Source organism: Coffea arabica, chromosome 6c, assembly GCF_036785885.1.
Source record: "Coffea arabica cultivar ET-39 chromosome 6c, Coffea Arabica ET-39 HiFi, whole genome shotgun sequence".
Lineage (NCBI taxonomy): Eukaryota > Viridiplantae > Streptophyta > Magnoliopsida > Gentianales > Rubiaceae > Coffea > Coffea arabica.
In genome coordinates, this window is record NC_092320.1 from 10,781,996 (window position 1) to 10,797,050 (window position 15,055).

The following is a 15,055-nucleotide window of genomic DNA, read 5'->3' on the forward strand; positions in this document are numbered from 1 at the left end:
AAATATTCATATCCATCTATTTATGGACGGGTATGGATAAATTTAATTAAATAGATTTGTTTGCCACCTATACTTGTACGTTATCATTGAATATTATTTCATTTAGTATGCGCGATATCACATTGGTTAAGAGTTAAGACATTGAAGATTAATTCTGTGTCAAATGAGGTAATTAAGGCATATGGTATTATATATGTATATAGATGCAAATTTTATTACTAGAATTGTCCAGAAGGAGTTGATTTATATCATTGTACTAATGTCAGATTAAACATGCACTTGGCTTGATAAGCACATGGTAAGATACGAGTGAAATAAATGGAGGCAAAAAAATTTTAAAGGTTAATAGATGCGAGAAAAGTTGCCTCTACCTATTATGTGGCCGCCAGTTAATTTTGTTCATAATCATATGTTGCTTTCACGTAATCTTTGCAAAAGAATATTAAGGGGCTGCTTGGTTAAAGGGTTTGGAAATCACAAAAAGGAATGAACCCTTTATTTGTTGCTTGGGTTAAGTCTATTGGACTGCAAATTTTGGAATCATTTTTAAAAATTCGGACTTCCTTCATTCTCAAGCAAATTGGGAGGTTTTGGACAAAACCCTCAACTGATTCACTCAAACAATATTTATGACGGGTCTACCATCTCTTTCTCTCTATCACACGCACCACCCTCTGTTTTTCTTCTTCATTAGATTTCCTCTGTCTTCTTCTTCATCTCTTATCCAAAATTTCTTCTCCGTTGCCTCTGCAATTTTCTTCTCCGTTGCCTCTGCAATTTTCTTCTCCGTATGCAAGCTTTTCTCTTCCTTCTTTTCTGTTTTTTCAGGCTACTCACTGGTTAGCTAAAAATAAAAAAGAAAAGAAGGGAATCTGACACGATAACACTAACTGGACAAAAATGCTATGCTCTGGACCCATCACCTTCTCACTTTTATTCCACTCACTCTACTCACTGTGTTTTCTTGAATTACGTATTCAATGGAAGCTCAAAAACAAAGGGTCAATCGATTCTTGATATTTTGGTTATTTGATCCGTGAATACTAGTATAGTTTGGGTAGGTTTCTGGTTGCCTTGTACCTATTTGTAAAATTGTTTGTCTGAATACCTTTCAGTTTCATAGTTATGGGCATTAAATACAAAACTTGTGAGTTTCCCATAAAGAGCTGATATCTTATGAATTATTTCTTTTTTTTTTTTAACTTTCACATATTTAATTTATGTTAAATACAAAACACACTAGTATTCCTTTGGTCACTATTTAATAAGTTTTTCCTATAAAGAGTTGGTGTGTTTCCCATAAAGAGTTGGCACAAAACATACTATAAAACCTGTCAGTCTCCCATAAAGAGCTGGTATCTTATGCCCTATTTTTTTTTTTTTTTACTTTCACATATTTAATTTATAAATATAAAATATACTAGTTTTCCTTTGGCTGATATTTAACCAATTTTTCCTATAAAGAGTTGGTATGTTTCCCATAAAGAATTGGTACAAAACATATTACAAAACCTGTCAGTTTCCCATAAAGAGTTGGTATGTTATGTGCTATTTAACCAATTTTTCATATTTAAACAAATTTATGAAAATTAAAATAACCTATTTGAAAGTTGCGTTTTGATTTGGAAGAACGCATTCCTTGGATGCATTTTTCACCCTTTGGGAAGAGACTCAAAAATCGCTACCCTTTGGGAAGTTAGTTTAAAAACTCTCTCTTTTTGGGAATTTACTCCTTGTTAATGTAGCCACTACATTTTTTTTTGGTATTAATTTTTTTAAAATTTATGATTTTCTTATGTTTTATCAAAAAGTTAATAACTATTGTAGTTACAATTATGGAGATGTTAATTTGTCGTATGTGTAATTCTTTTATTTTATAAGAATTGTTATATTATGGGTAAATTTGAAATTTAATTACATTTAATTCCGAAACACTCATCAAACCAAGTATCAGGAATTGGAATGATGTTAATTCCAATGTGTGAACCAAGCTAGATATTGGAATGAAAAGTTTAATTCCAAAACCAGAGTCCATGATTCCATTTCCAATTCCGATTCCAATTTGTGAAACAAACAGCCCCTAACAAGTTGACAGTATAGACACTTAAAAAACTGCAGTAGTATTTCTCTTTAACTTGATGTAAAAGTTAAAAAAGAACCAAGTATGTTGGTGCAACAAAAAAGAACAAGTTGATGCAAAAGTCAGTCATGGTGTAACAAATATTGCACATCAGGGCTGAGGTAATTTCTTGCTATGTTAGGAATGGGAATCAACTTGTATGTGCCATTTTAACTATATAGTTCCCAGAGAAAGGGTGATTTTTAGCTCAAGACCACAACATTCCGTTAACTTTCTGCTCAAAAAGTAACTTTTCAGGGGGGTGAAGAGAAAATTAATGTACATTTAATCTGAACAATTGCCTTTAAATTAACCCCCCCACAACAATGCCACAATATGTTATGAATATGAGACAGTAGTATCATCATTCGTTATCAATGAAAACATGTGAAGTTGATAGGTATTGATGACTTCCAAGACTCTCAAATGGAAATCCGGGCTAGAGAGAGGACTTTAAAGAAGTTTGGACAAGTGCACAATTTAGTCAATAAAGCACTTAATAGAAAATTCTCCTACATTAATCTGCCTGCTTAGAGTAGGGGTGCCACGAGTCATCTTCCCATGGTTTAATTAGCCTCTAATAGCTTCATTTAATTAAAGCTTTGAAAGGCACTTTCTCCGACTGATATTTTGGGTTGACATTCTTTTTTTTTTTCTTTTAATAAAAAAAAATGGGTTGACATTCTTTTCTTCAAACAATAATGAATTTGTAGACGTCAGATTGATTTCTCGATTATAAACTCTCTCTTTTTTCCCCACGACCATAGGAGCTCAACACTACGACCATATACTTGAATACTACTAGGGTCATAGTCTTTTCTTGAAGTAATTGTAGAAAGAGTGATCAATTGAAAAAACAAACATGCAAAAATTACACAAACCACCGATTAATTTGTTCAAGGAGAATTAAAAAAAAAAAAGAGAGGCAAGAATTGACACAAAATGATAAAAGCATATTATTATTGATTCCTCAGACACCACCATATTGGATTTCACTGGCCTCGCTGTTCATCAGCAAAGAACTTGGAAGGACTCGAGGATGTTGGTGTCAGAATTGGGATTCATTTATTTAAGGATATCATCAGCAGCAATTAATGATATTAAATCCGGAATTAGGACAGGTACGATTGAATTAGATATAGTGTGATGTGGTGGTTGGATTTTCATCCCTAACTTGATCGACGCTTATTGTCGCATTTATGTATTGAGTTTATACATATACATATATCTATATATATAAGAATAAAATCTATATGCACAACAAAATTTTACAAGAGTAGATCATATTATGTAAAAAGTACAACAACAATATGGGTACAAATTTTTCACTTTTCCTCCCATGTGATTCAATGTGCTAAGTGGCGACAAAAAAAAAAAAAAAAAAAAGTACCCTTAGAGAGAGAGAGAGAGGAAAAAAAAAAAAAGGACTCACAGTTTGGAGATGAAAAGGGCAGGAGGAGGACTTGGAAGGTTAAAAAAAAAAAAAAAAGAATCTAAGATGGGAAAAAAAACAAAATGCAGAAAGGGGCCACTGTGTTATAATAGGGCACCACAAGGACGAAAGGGAATCTAAGCGGACAACATTTGATATCCGGTTTGATAGAGCAGTTCAGTAACTCGAAGGTGGGTGGGATTTTTTTTTTTCTTTTGGCGAATCCTAAAAATACGGTACAACGTTATCCCAAACATGTTTCCTTTCGTCTGTTTGTCTTTATAAAAAGAAGAAGTCTAGCCAGGAGACGAGGCATCAATCGGCATCGTCGGACTTTTGCATTCCTAAATGAAAAGGACACTTTTATGGTTGGGCTTGGGACCTGGAGTGTGGGTGGCATGTACAATTGCCATTGGTGATCCAAAAGATGATATTGTCGTTCTCATACAGGAAACTAATATAATTGTTGGGTTTTCAATAGGGTTTCCTGTGGGGGAAAAGAATACCGTGGAAAGATTTAAAAGGCGTGCCTTTCACTTCAATACTTTCAGGTTTGCAACAAGATGAGCCTCAGCCTCAGGCCAAATATTTTGCATATCCAAGCTTGAGTTTGATTGGATATAACTTGAATGGCCGCTCCAGATTGACTTGTCAAAATTAGAAGGCGTTTGAATGAGATAATAGAGCAAGTTTGAGTTCGAACTTGGTCTTGAATAACGTTATTTTTTTTCTTATTAATAAAACATGTTTTCGACATATAAGTTGGAGCTATTTCACACCAATTACTAAAAAAAAAAAGAGGTGCCGGTGCCGCTGTGCAAACAAAAATTCTAAGCAAACTTATGAAAGGTGCCAGAAAATGGTGTAATGTTTAGCAATTTCCCTCTGCAAAGCTTTTGAAGAGAATAATGGAATAGTAGATTGCTTTCGAACAAATGGAAAAAGTATATCATTCGACGTGGAAGGGGGGAAAAAGAATGAATAAAGGGCTCCATAAAGATTTGTTTTACATTTTTGGTTTCGGGTCCCAAAACTTTGTTTGATCGACAGACAGGCAAGGAGAATTGACTGAATCGAATTGTTGGAGGACGGCCAACATAGCAGATGTGAATAATGACAGCTGAGGGGGAAGGGGTTAGATGATTGACCCGTCGTCACGCGTCAATCATTTGCTTTCAAGACTCTGATGTTCCATCCGCTACGTCTTCTTGTAAATGTAGTAATTAGACGTTGCGGTCACAGGGCACAGGAAGACGATCATCCGGCTGCATTTTATTTGGGTTGTGTGCGGCACAGGCCATCGCCTTGACTTCCCGGCCTTGCCTAGTTACTGTTTCTTGACTGACACCTGACAGAAAATACGTGCTTACGTAGCTAAGACCTGACCTCCATCTGGGTTGGGTTAAGGGATCTTAAAGGTAATTGAGGGCGTCCACCTCGACCCCCCTGATTTTCATGATCGGATGAGGTGATCTCCGCGAGTTTCTTGCTACCTCGATTCGTTGCCTCTTTCTCATGAACGAGTCCCACTCTCTCTCTCTCTCTCTCTCTCTCTCTCTCTAGGGGTGATCCCATACCTCCTATTTGACATGTGACGTATCATCGAGAAAGCTGACTTGTGCACGATGATGAAATGACGTGACAGTGAAATGGTTAGTGTTATGTCCCTTCCATCAAGTCTCAACCTGACAGTGTCAGCCTAAGATCCATGGAAGATGGGACCTGTCACTCTTCCCCACCGTATTATTATTTCCTGTAAATACTCTTCCACCCATCCGTAGGAAAGGTACCTACTCTCACTCTTACTCTCACTCTCACTTATATAAGATACTTAAAAGATCCTTGTTTTTAATTTGCAATTGAGTATCCGAATTGACTTGATCATCGAAGAAGTGGGACCGGAGGACAAAGCCTTGTGCTCTTTGTGCAGATTTATTAATAGGTGGATCCCTTCTCTGTTGGGTTCAGTAATCCAGAGGATTCACCTCTTCAGGAGTCAGCTCTCTCTAGGGGTGATCCCATACCTCCTATTTGACATGTGACGTATCATCGAGAAAGCTGACTTGTGCACGATGATGAAATGACGTGACAGTGAAATGGTTAGTGTTATGTCCCTTCCATCAAGTCTCAACCTGACAGTGTCAGCCTAAGATCCATGGAAGATGGGACCTGTCACTCTTCCCCACCGTATTATTATTTCCTGTAAATACTCTTCCACCCATCCGTAGGAAAGGTACCTACTCTCACTCTCACTCTCACTCTCACTTATATAAGATACTTAAAAGATCCTTGTTTTTAATTTGCAATTGAGTATCCGAATTGACTTGATCATCGAAGAAGTGGGACCGGAGGACAAAGCCTTGTGCTCTTTGTGCAGATTTATTAATAGGTGGATCCCTTCTCTGTTGGGTTCAGTAATCCAGAGGATTCACCTCTTCAGGAGTCAGCTCTCTCTAGGGGTGATCCCATACCTCCTATTTGACATGTGACGTATCATCGAGAAAGCTGACTTGTGCACGATGATGAAATGACGTGACAGTGAAATGGTTAGTGTTATGTCCCTTCCATCAAGTCTCAACCTGACAGTGTCAGCCTAAGATCCATGGAAGATGGGACCTGTCACTCTTCCCCACCGTATTATTATTTCCTGTAAATACTCTTCCACCCATCCGTAGGAAAGGTACCTACTCTCACTCTCACTCTCACTCTCACTTATATAAGATACTTAAAAGATCCTTGTTTTTAATTTGCAATTGAGTATCCGAATTGACTTGATCATCGAAGAAGTGGGACCGGAGGACAAAGCCTTGTGCTCTTTGTGCAGATTTATTAATAGGTGGATCCCTTCTCTGTTGGGTTCAGTAATCCAGAGGATTCACCTCTTCAGTAATCAAAGGTTGACCTCAAAAAAATGTTTTTGCTGTCATTGCTAAGACTAGAGTATCCTCAAAGGTAATCCGACCGATGTGAAAGATCTCACACGTGCTTTCCCTATATTTATATTTTGCCCAATTGCAGTCTGTTAGGTCCGAACGTAATCTTACGAGATTTTGTTACGCAGCACACCCACACACACGGGTGACACGAGCTCAGCCACAACATCTTGACAACGTAAATGACATTTATTATTATTAATTTTTAGTGCTTCTCTTCTCCGAAAAGAGATTATTGCTTGCACCGCACTGCCATCACCTTTCTACACTTATTACTTTCAACCAAAACATTTGGAGCATGGGGAATCAAATCAGCGTTCCGCAAAGACCAGATAGATAATCAGGACTTCGACAGGATCAGGAAAATAGTGCACCATGCAATTCTAACATCCTAACAACAAATGCTACGAAAAGTTATGACAAAATCAAAATGATGGTTACGACTGCCAAAATTTGTAACAGAAGACGCTCTAACTTTTGCAGAGATTAGTGTTAATTACGCAAGAACAATAACCAACCCCCAAAGAAAAGGTCAAAATTTCTGGGGCCATGGATATAGGCCGCTGTTATGCAAACCAGAATCCATGTTTCCCATTCATTATGCTAGCGTACAAATATACGCTACAGATTAGCTTAGCCTGCACAACTTCATTTTGAGAGGAACAGCATCCAGCTTCCGATGACAGATGGATTATATTTCCTCTTCAACCTAATTGTAATGCTCCTGTGCAGGCACAACTGCCCCTTTAGTGACTCAGCCTCCGCACTGGAACCTGCATCAACAACAACCAATAATTAGTGCGTGTCTCATCCATCACAATTCACAAAGACAAGAAGAAAGGCAGATAACTATAGCTGACAATGAAGGAAGAAAATCAAATGGAAACAACAAAATGAGCAGCGGAACAGAAAGTACATTTTACAAGAAAATGCATCCCTACCAACCACTATTAGAGTTCAATGGTTGAGATGAGATGATATAACAAAACAACAGTGCAGCAATTACTTTCAAGCTTTAAACATTTCAGATTCCCTAAAACATATGACCCAATTTGCCATAAAACCAGACGACCTAGCTGGTCATATCAAAAGACTAATACATTAAATTTTTGTTCTTCGTTTTTCTTCCTGCAACCTCACATACCAATGACAGTGAAACCACATCAAGTACTTTAGCTTGAGTTTCTCAAGACTCGAGTATTCAACATATTTCACTCTCGAGGAAGTTGTTCTATCCATTCCAGGGTAGAAGAGCCGCTGCTGTTGGCGGCATAGAAACCAATACTACCCAACTTAAGCGATGCACAGTCGAAATACACACAATTCAAATTGTTCAAAGAAAGTAGAGTAACGTGCATAAAAAACTTACACTCTAAAATCTAGAGTTTTAAATTAATCCTCTCAGACCATTTGAAAATATCAGAGTACACTCTATCTCCGCCAAGGTCTTGACCAGTAGCACCAGCTGCTACCCTGAGAATATCTTCAATCAGTGCAAAATTTCCCATTATATCAACATGAGCACCACTTTGTGTACCCCTTCCCTCTAGAAGATTAGCTGGAGGCGCGTGATTATACTCCCTTATGTAGGTACGGATGCCAGAAGGATTAAACCGAGTCTTTCCGCGCCAACCTTTTGCAGACATGAAACCTGCGCTAAGTGTAGGAACTGTTTCATCTCCATCAACAGAAAATACTCCCCCTTTTAAACAAGTACCTTCATATCCAGCTTCAGCTGAGGTATCGATCCGGAAAGGGGTAAAGCACTCAGGGGTAGGACTAAACTCGTAAACATATGCTCTTTCCGTGGGGATGCCAACTCCATACATTGACAAAATTTCCATGTCTGGGGCATTTGGTAATCTGCAAAAGCAACATATAAAGAACTTTGTGCTGTCAAAAAGGCTTCCTCTTGATCATGCAATTTGTGCAGAGATGATAAAGGAACATTTCCATTCTCATTTATAATGCCAACTCCCAACAGATGAACAATTGGATGCTTGGAAAAAATAACACAAAGTAATTTTAGAAACTCATTGTAAATATATGCATAAAAAGGCGTATTTATGTGGTGAGAAGGAAGCACTTCTCACCCAAAATTTAATCAGAAGAAGGGAAGATTATTGATAAACTTAGGTTTAAACTCCAAGAAAGAACCTCACTTTGTTTCCAAAGGATTTGACCAATATTTGTAGTGTTCATATTTTTCATCATCCAGATCATCAGCGATTCCATATGAAAAATGTGCACCACCTCGTTTCATCATCTTTGGTGCCACAAAGTGAAGTAAATCCAAAACTGATCCTGCTGTGTAAACCTTAAAATCTGCAACAGCTTTGACACCCTCAACACCCATATCATGGTATTCATTCCATACATCGTGACAGGTTGTATTTGCAAGGTGATTGCCCTTCATAGCACCCTAAAGGTCAATAAGAAAGAAGGTAAGCTGAAAAAAAAACATGCATTTTGAATTTGATATAGACAGAAATGACATGACAGAAAATCAGAAAAAGATTCTGTTAATTAATTGAATGAGCCAGAATCCAATCTTCTGCAACATCATGCATCAGCCACAAATTGTAGCACAGTGGCATGTCCCTCTCTTCCACTTTGCATTTGCATCAACAACATTTAGATTCTAATAAGAAATAGTGATACTGATTATTGCTGCAACTGGATTCATATTCAATATTCTAGGTATTATGCATCGCATACAAGAAAATATAACTGCCACCTTAAAGTGCTGTATCTGAATCCTAATTACTCATCATTCGCACAATAAATTGTACTCAGAAGTTTCAGAAGGCTGCATAATAGGAGCATTCATCACATGAATTTCCAAGCATGCATTTGGTAGAAATCAAAGTGACAGTTGAATAAAATTTTTAAAAGAAAGGGGGGGGGGGGGGGGGGAAGGGAACGAGCTGGTTGATTTTGATCCAAGTTTTTACACTATTCACGATGGCCACCTGATAACTACAAGATACCTAACTACAAGTCAATTAGATTGGCACACACCACAATGAAGTTATCAAAAACCTTGGAAAGGTTGCACAATTGACTAATAGGTGATGTTGTTTCCATCACTACTTGTCAAGAAAAAATCAATCTTTCCAAAGAAAACTTGCAAAAAAAGAACATAACCCCTATGCTAACCAATTTCCAGGGAACAAAAACAAGCATAGATATAAATGGTTCTATTACATATGGATCAACCACATAATGAAGACAAAATTGTTTTTTAGGGGACATAATTATTCGATAAATAAAAGTTGGCACCACTACCAATCTACTTAAAAGAATGAGCCATTTGTACAGGATTTTGGAAAGATTACTGGTGGGAGGTTCAGACGGGTATGTTTCCAATTTAATTAAATGGCCTATATATCATAAAGAAAAACAAGGTCAAATATTACCCTAAAATCAACTCTTTCAAGCTTTGATGAATGTAACTCAGCTACACCCTTCCCAAATGAAATCATTCTTCCGTAATGAACCTGAGTTGCATTACCCAGATTCCCAAACCCATTTTGGCCTCCTGTTTCACTATTGTTGTTGTTCTGTTTCTTTGGGCTACACTCATACCCTTCTTCTGGAGACCAGTCAAGGCCACCCCAAATAGTGTCCCCACCCTTTGGAATCATTGACATGGTTGAATCCCAGGTACGAGTCATTCGCATGACATGTTGCAAAGTTTGAAGACCAAATACATCCATATCCAGAAAACCTGGTGCCATACCCCTGTATGAAGATAAAATCTGCTTAGCAAAAGATACAAGGTACAGCTATAGAGAATAATTTTGATTGCCAGAATAAATTCCTAGTAGCTTTGGATTATCAACGAACATGGCAGAGTTCTACATTACATGATAAGAAAGAAAGTTAACAAGCTTATGTTGACAAAAAACAAAATTTACGCTTTCAACTCTATTTTACTTGGTGCATAGTTTTCAAGGTATTGCACCAAAGGACAGTGAAAACAAGAACTTGACACAGAAGCACTATATGAAGGTAAATATTGCGGAAGGGAGGGAGGGAGGGAGGGGGAAAGAGAGAGGGAGAGGGAGAGGGAGAGAGAGAGATCAAGGTAAGAGGGACCTAGAACCAACTTATCATAAGTTACGAGAAAAACCTGGCCACGGCTATATCTCTGGCTTCTGCAGAAAGTAACCCAGCAACTGATTTTGGGACACCCAGAAATGGTCCACCAATATTCATTACAGCCTTGATATGCTCAGCACACCAGTCTGAGCCACCTCCGCCACCCATGGGAGCTGGAGCCTCAACCCATTTCATAAAATGCAGGAAGTACAAAACACCCATTGAATGAGGAATTACCACCACCTTTTTTCCACCACTTGTAGCTACCATCAGTTCTATGTTACTCTTTATAGTGCTCAAAGTTTGGTCTCTAACCTGATCATTTGTAAAGCATTCATCTAAATTGTTAAGAGTAAGATCAGAAAAAAGGCAAGGTTAGGCAAACTTCTAAGGCAGAAGAGACCATTTCTACATCCATCAACATCCTCAGAAAATCATCAAAGATGCAATAGGAGAAAATTTTCTCGAGTGTTTCTCATGCATGGATGGAGTTCAAAAGTATTTCATCCAATAAGACACTTCCTATCGTCTCTGAGAAATTATTAAGGTTAAGAGCTGTCAAATTCCAATTTTCAGCCTAATGTATTCAGTGCACAAAACTCATAACAAATGAAAGCAGTCAAGCATGTCATGTGAGAGAGGGGAAAAGATCTATGAAGTGAGTTCTTATGAAAATTCAATACCTCAGTATTCTGGAACGATATCCTCCAATCATAAGCAGCCATGTACATGTTTTTCTCTTCATATCCGATGCGCGCCAAATTAGCTATCAAAACAGCCCATACAAAATAACCTGGTGCAAAGTAATCAGCTGCCACAAGTCCAGATACAGGTCTGATCCTTATACCAGGAGGATCCAAACCAGTTTCATTATCCAGTGACATGTGCTCAGCCCAACACAAAGGTCTGCACGAAGAGCAGATAAACTCAAGGAACCAAGACAAAGAACTTAGATTACAAAGAAAAATAACTAAAGAGACATTGAGAGAACAAAAGGAACACCATTCGACCAGAAAGGAAGATATTCACAACGGCATCTACAGTAACCTATTAAATTGGATTTCCCACATGATGGGAGAGCATGAAAGGTAGTGCTCCAGCATTTTACTATGAAACTATGCGTTAAAAATCTACCGTGCAGGGAAAAGATATTGTCTCTTGACTAAACCATAAAACTTTTTCCACAAACTTTAATTGATCATTTTGGATGTACAATCACAGAAATATGCAATAAATGAGCAGAATTGTGTGGTTAAATGTACTTACTACAAAATCCTGCTTGCATGTATCCACTTCCAGCTTTAAAATGCAACACAATCTAAGAGAAACCACTGTATCTAGCCAGTGATGCTCTCAAGAATGTCTTATAATTTTGTTAGTCCTTTTTCTATGCGGTATTCTTTTGCAAGACACTGCCTTTTGCTTTTGATCGAAGTAATAAGCACACTATAATCTACCTAAAGGGGCAAAAGTTAGCAAGACAAAGCTACAGTCTGAGCATAAATAACCAATTGAACCTAAATTACACTACTACTACAACTTCTTCCGAGCTTAATCTCTTGCAATAAACAATATTAACATACTGGTAAATCACCAAAAACTGGTATCCCCTAGCATTGCGTTATAAGATGCTGTGATCCAATTACATCAATCATATGCTGGTATACAACTTCTTTTCTAAATCTTGTTCACCTGAGATCTTTTTTTTTTTTTTTTTTTTTTTCTTATCCTATATTTCAGATCCTTAAATTTTCATTTAACATCCAACACTTCTTAAGAGCCACAGGAGCAACATTTCAGCAATCTTTGCCACTAAATGGTGTAAGGATATAAATTTATGCAATTTAAGACTTCTGTACCTTAAAAGCAATAGTCACCTTGCCCCAGTAACCACTAACTGGTGTCGTCATCCTCTGTCTTAATGATCAGATATGTCCCTGAATCAGCTAAACAAATGATCCACAGGTAAAGATGACATCTCATATTAATCTTTCGTATTTGAGTCCATTTTTCCCCCATCAGTATTTACCATATCAAAACTTCCTATTACGTCAAGCTTTGGTACAAACTAATTAACAAATCAAAACTACATAGAATTTAGACTACCCACATGAAGCAAAACTTGAGTTTTCATTGAAAATTTCTCTTTCCTTTCTGAGAAATCTACAATATGAAGTTGTTACAACATAGCCGACCATCACTTGAAATCGTCCAATTTTGCACAAGATCTCCAAGTTTATGAGTTATACCTAATTACAAATTCAGTGAAAAGTAACTAGATTGCCCTGTCGCCTATAATTAAATAAAATTTATCCTTCAGCAACCGTAAATAACACACGCACACACTACCTAAGGGGAATCCACGGCCCAATCCAAAAGGCATGCTGACTTTCAGGCCACACCGAGGACCTTAAGTAGAACACACACACACCACTCACAATCGATGTGGGCTTAAGGAAAGGGGGAGGGGAAACATCTAGACTATTGCCCAAAGGCTCACCTAATAAAATAAAATTTATAAAAAAAAAAAAAAAACTAGATTCCCCTGTCTAGAGAACACCTAGTCCCCATGATTAGTTCAATGAAAGTACGCGGCCTTCACAAAGAAACGGACAAAGTAATTCAATGAAAACAAGTGACAAAGGAGAAGAAATGAGAGAGAGAGAGAGAAGAAGAAGAAGAAGAAGAAGAGATCTACAAGCAAGTTCTTTTGCAGTTTGGAGTATAAAACTTGAGCTTTCAAGTTCCCAGTAACCTCAGCATACCATTTCTCATAAGGAGGGGAAAAAAAAAAGAATAATCCCTCAGCATGTCAACTGATAACACATGTTGCACTCCATCAATTCTATGATTCATTCAGTACCGTCCACTTTTTCTTCACACCAAAATTAATTAAAGCAGCTCTTAACAATTTCAACAATTACAGTTGCCCAATTAAACATGAAAATCAGGTTCCTGGATTAATCTAACAACCCCCAGTTCAACATCAAAATAATACAAAACAGAAAACACCCAATATACACTGGGAAGCAACGCTACCTTTTATAGATTTCGCCAAATGTACCACCCCAGAGCCTCTTTCTAAACAGCCCTTCAGCACAATGATGCCCTTCCCACAACTCTAGCCCTCCAGTCACTATCCCGGGCACAAAAACCACCGGATGCTTTGCCTTCAACCCTTCCTTCGCCAGTTTCACTCCCGGCGGGTCTGGCAACGGCCCTGTGATTGCCTCCGTCACGTACTGCGGGAAAGACGCCGGCATTGCATTGTAAGAGAACAACAAAAACCACCATATCGAGCATATATAACCTACAAACCAACAACAACTATCCAAACAATTCCACGATCTCCCCCTCGACTTCGTACTCGATTTCCAATTCAAATTCTTGGAATTCTCATTCTCGTTCTCATTTACATTTAACTTTCCATTTTCAGCTTCAAAGTTTTTCTTTTGATCCTTATTTTCGTCGGATTCTGATTGCAGCGGTGATGAAGTCAGAGGTTTTTTGGGTTCCGCACCCGCCTTTCTACGCCTAATCATCGATGCATGTGCCTATATACGTATACAATTGCTGCAACTAAACCTAGTCTATACATACATGTTTTTGTATGTATACACCAAAAGAATGATTAGTTCATTAAATGCCTGACCATCACGTTAGATAAATCTAAAACCCCAACTCCAATGATTGGGTCCATGCTCCACATTGGAGTCAACCCAAAACCGCACTTTTAATCAGTAGTAGGGAAGAAGAAGAAGATCTTTCCGGTGAAAGATCGGAAAATGAAGATTTTTCGGGATCGAATAAGGAAGAAGAAGAAGAAGAAGAAGAAGGGAGAAAGAAATTCGAGGGAAATGGAGGGATGCGTGTGGTGTCCAGTGGATGACGTGGAGAAATGGGGGTACCGTTGAATGGGTGGAAAATGACGGGGGTGGTTGGAGATCGTCAGACCGGACGGTGGGGAACTGAAGTGTGACGGCGCGATGAATGGCAGAGGGGGGGGGGAGGGCCTTAACTTTTGGTGGAAATGGGGTTTTTCTGGGAGTTTGGGAAGCGTTGAGGAGTGATGTGTAATTAGCGTAGAATCATTGCATGTCGAGCCAAAAAGGAATGTGACGTAGATCCTCTGCAAGTCTGGTCCTCTGAATCGCCGTCTGAACTTAGAATAGAAAGTTCAAACAAACAACAGCCAAAAAGGCCAAAAATACAATTGAGATTTGTTTTGGTGGGCGCTAAAATGAGGAGAAATTTCTTTTGCTTTTGGTTTTCTTTCTTTCTTTTTCCAGAACAACCTTCAGACTTTTTCTGGGTTTTGTATTCGGAACCATCTAGAGGTGCAAGGAAGGTACACTGTGATCAGCTCATGGTGGTCATTTAAAATGGAGGAGCATCATCTGTACCAACCAAACCGTACAACAAACAATTATTTATCTAAAACGCATGATCCAACCAACTTCCTCGTAG

The 15,055-nt window shown here is 38.1% G+C and overlaps 1 protein-coding gene across 3 annotated transcripts; it reads right to left on the bottom strand.

Annotated features, from left to right (window-relative positions):
* Positions 1-6,898: 6,898 nt before the first annotated feature.
* LOC113691711 (phospholipid:diacylglycerol acyltransferase 1) lies at positions 6,899-14,797 on the bottom strand. Of its 3 annotated transcripts, none has more exons than XM_027209983.2 (8): positions 13,628-13,768; positions 12,448-12,534; positions 11,272-11,494; positions 10,620-10,903; positions 9,904-10,228; positions 8,647-8,906; positions 7,854-8,347; positions 6,899-7,257 (listed from the first exon to the last, which is right to left on the bottom strand). In XM_027209983.2, the coding sequence occupies exons 3-7, from the start codon at positions 11,470-11,472 to the stop codon at positions 7,864-7,866; spliced, it is 1,554 nt and encodes a 517-aa protein (XP_027065784.2). In that variant the 5' UTR covers positions 11,473-11,494; positions 12,448-12,534; positions 13,628-13,768; the 3' UTR covers positions 6,899-7,257; positions 7,854-7,863. The 3 variants fall into 3 exon arrangements, with proteins under 3 accessions (XP_027065784.2, XP_071908917.1, XP_027065783.2); XM_072052816.1 differs by having other exon boundaries at positions 12,448-12,525; positions 13,628-13,763; XM_027209982.2 differs by lacking the exon at positions 12,448-12,534 and having other exon boundaries at positions 13,628-14,797.
* Between the last annotated feature and the right edge of the window lie 258 nt (positions 14,798-15,055).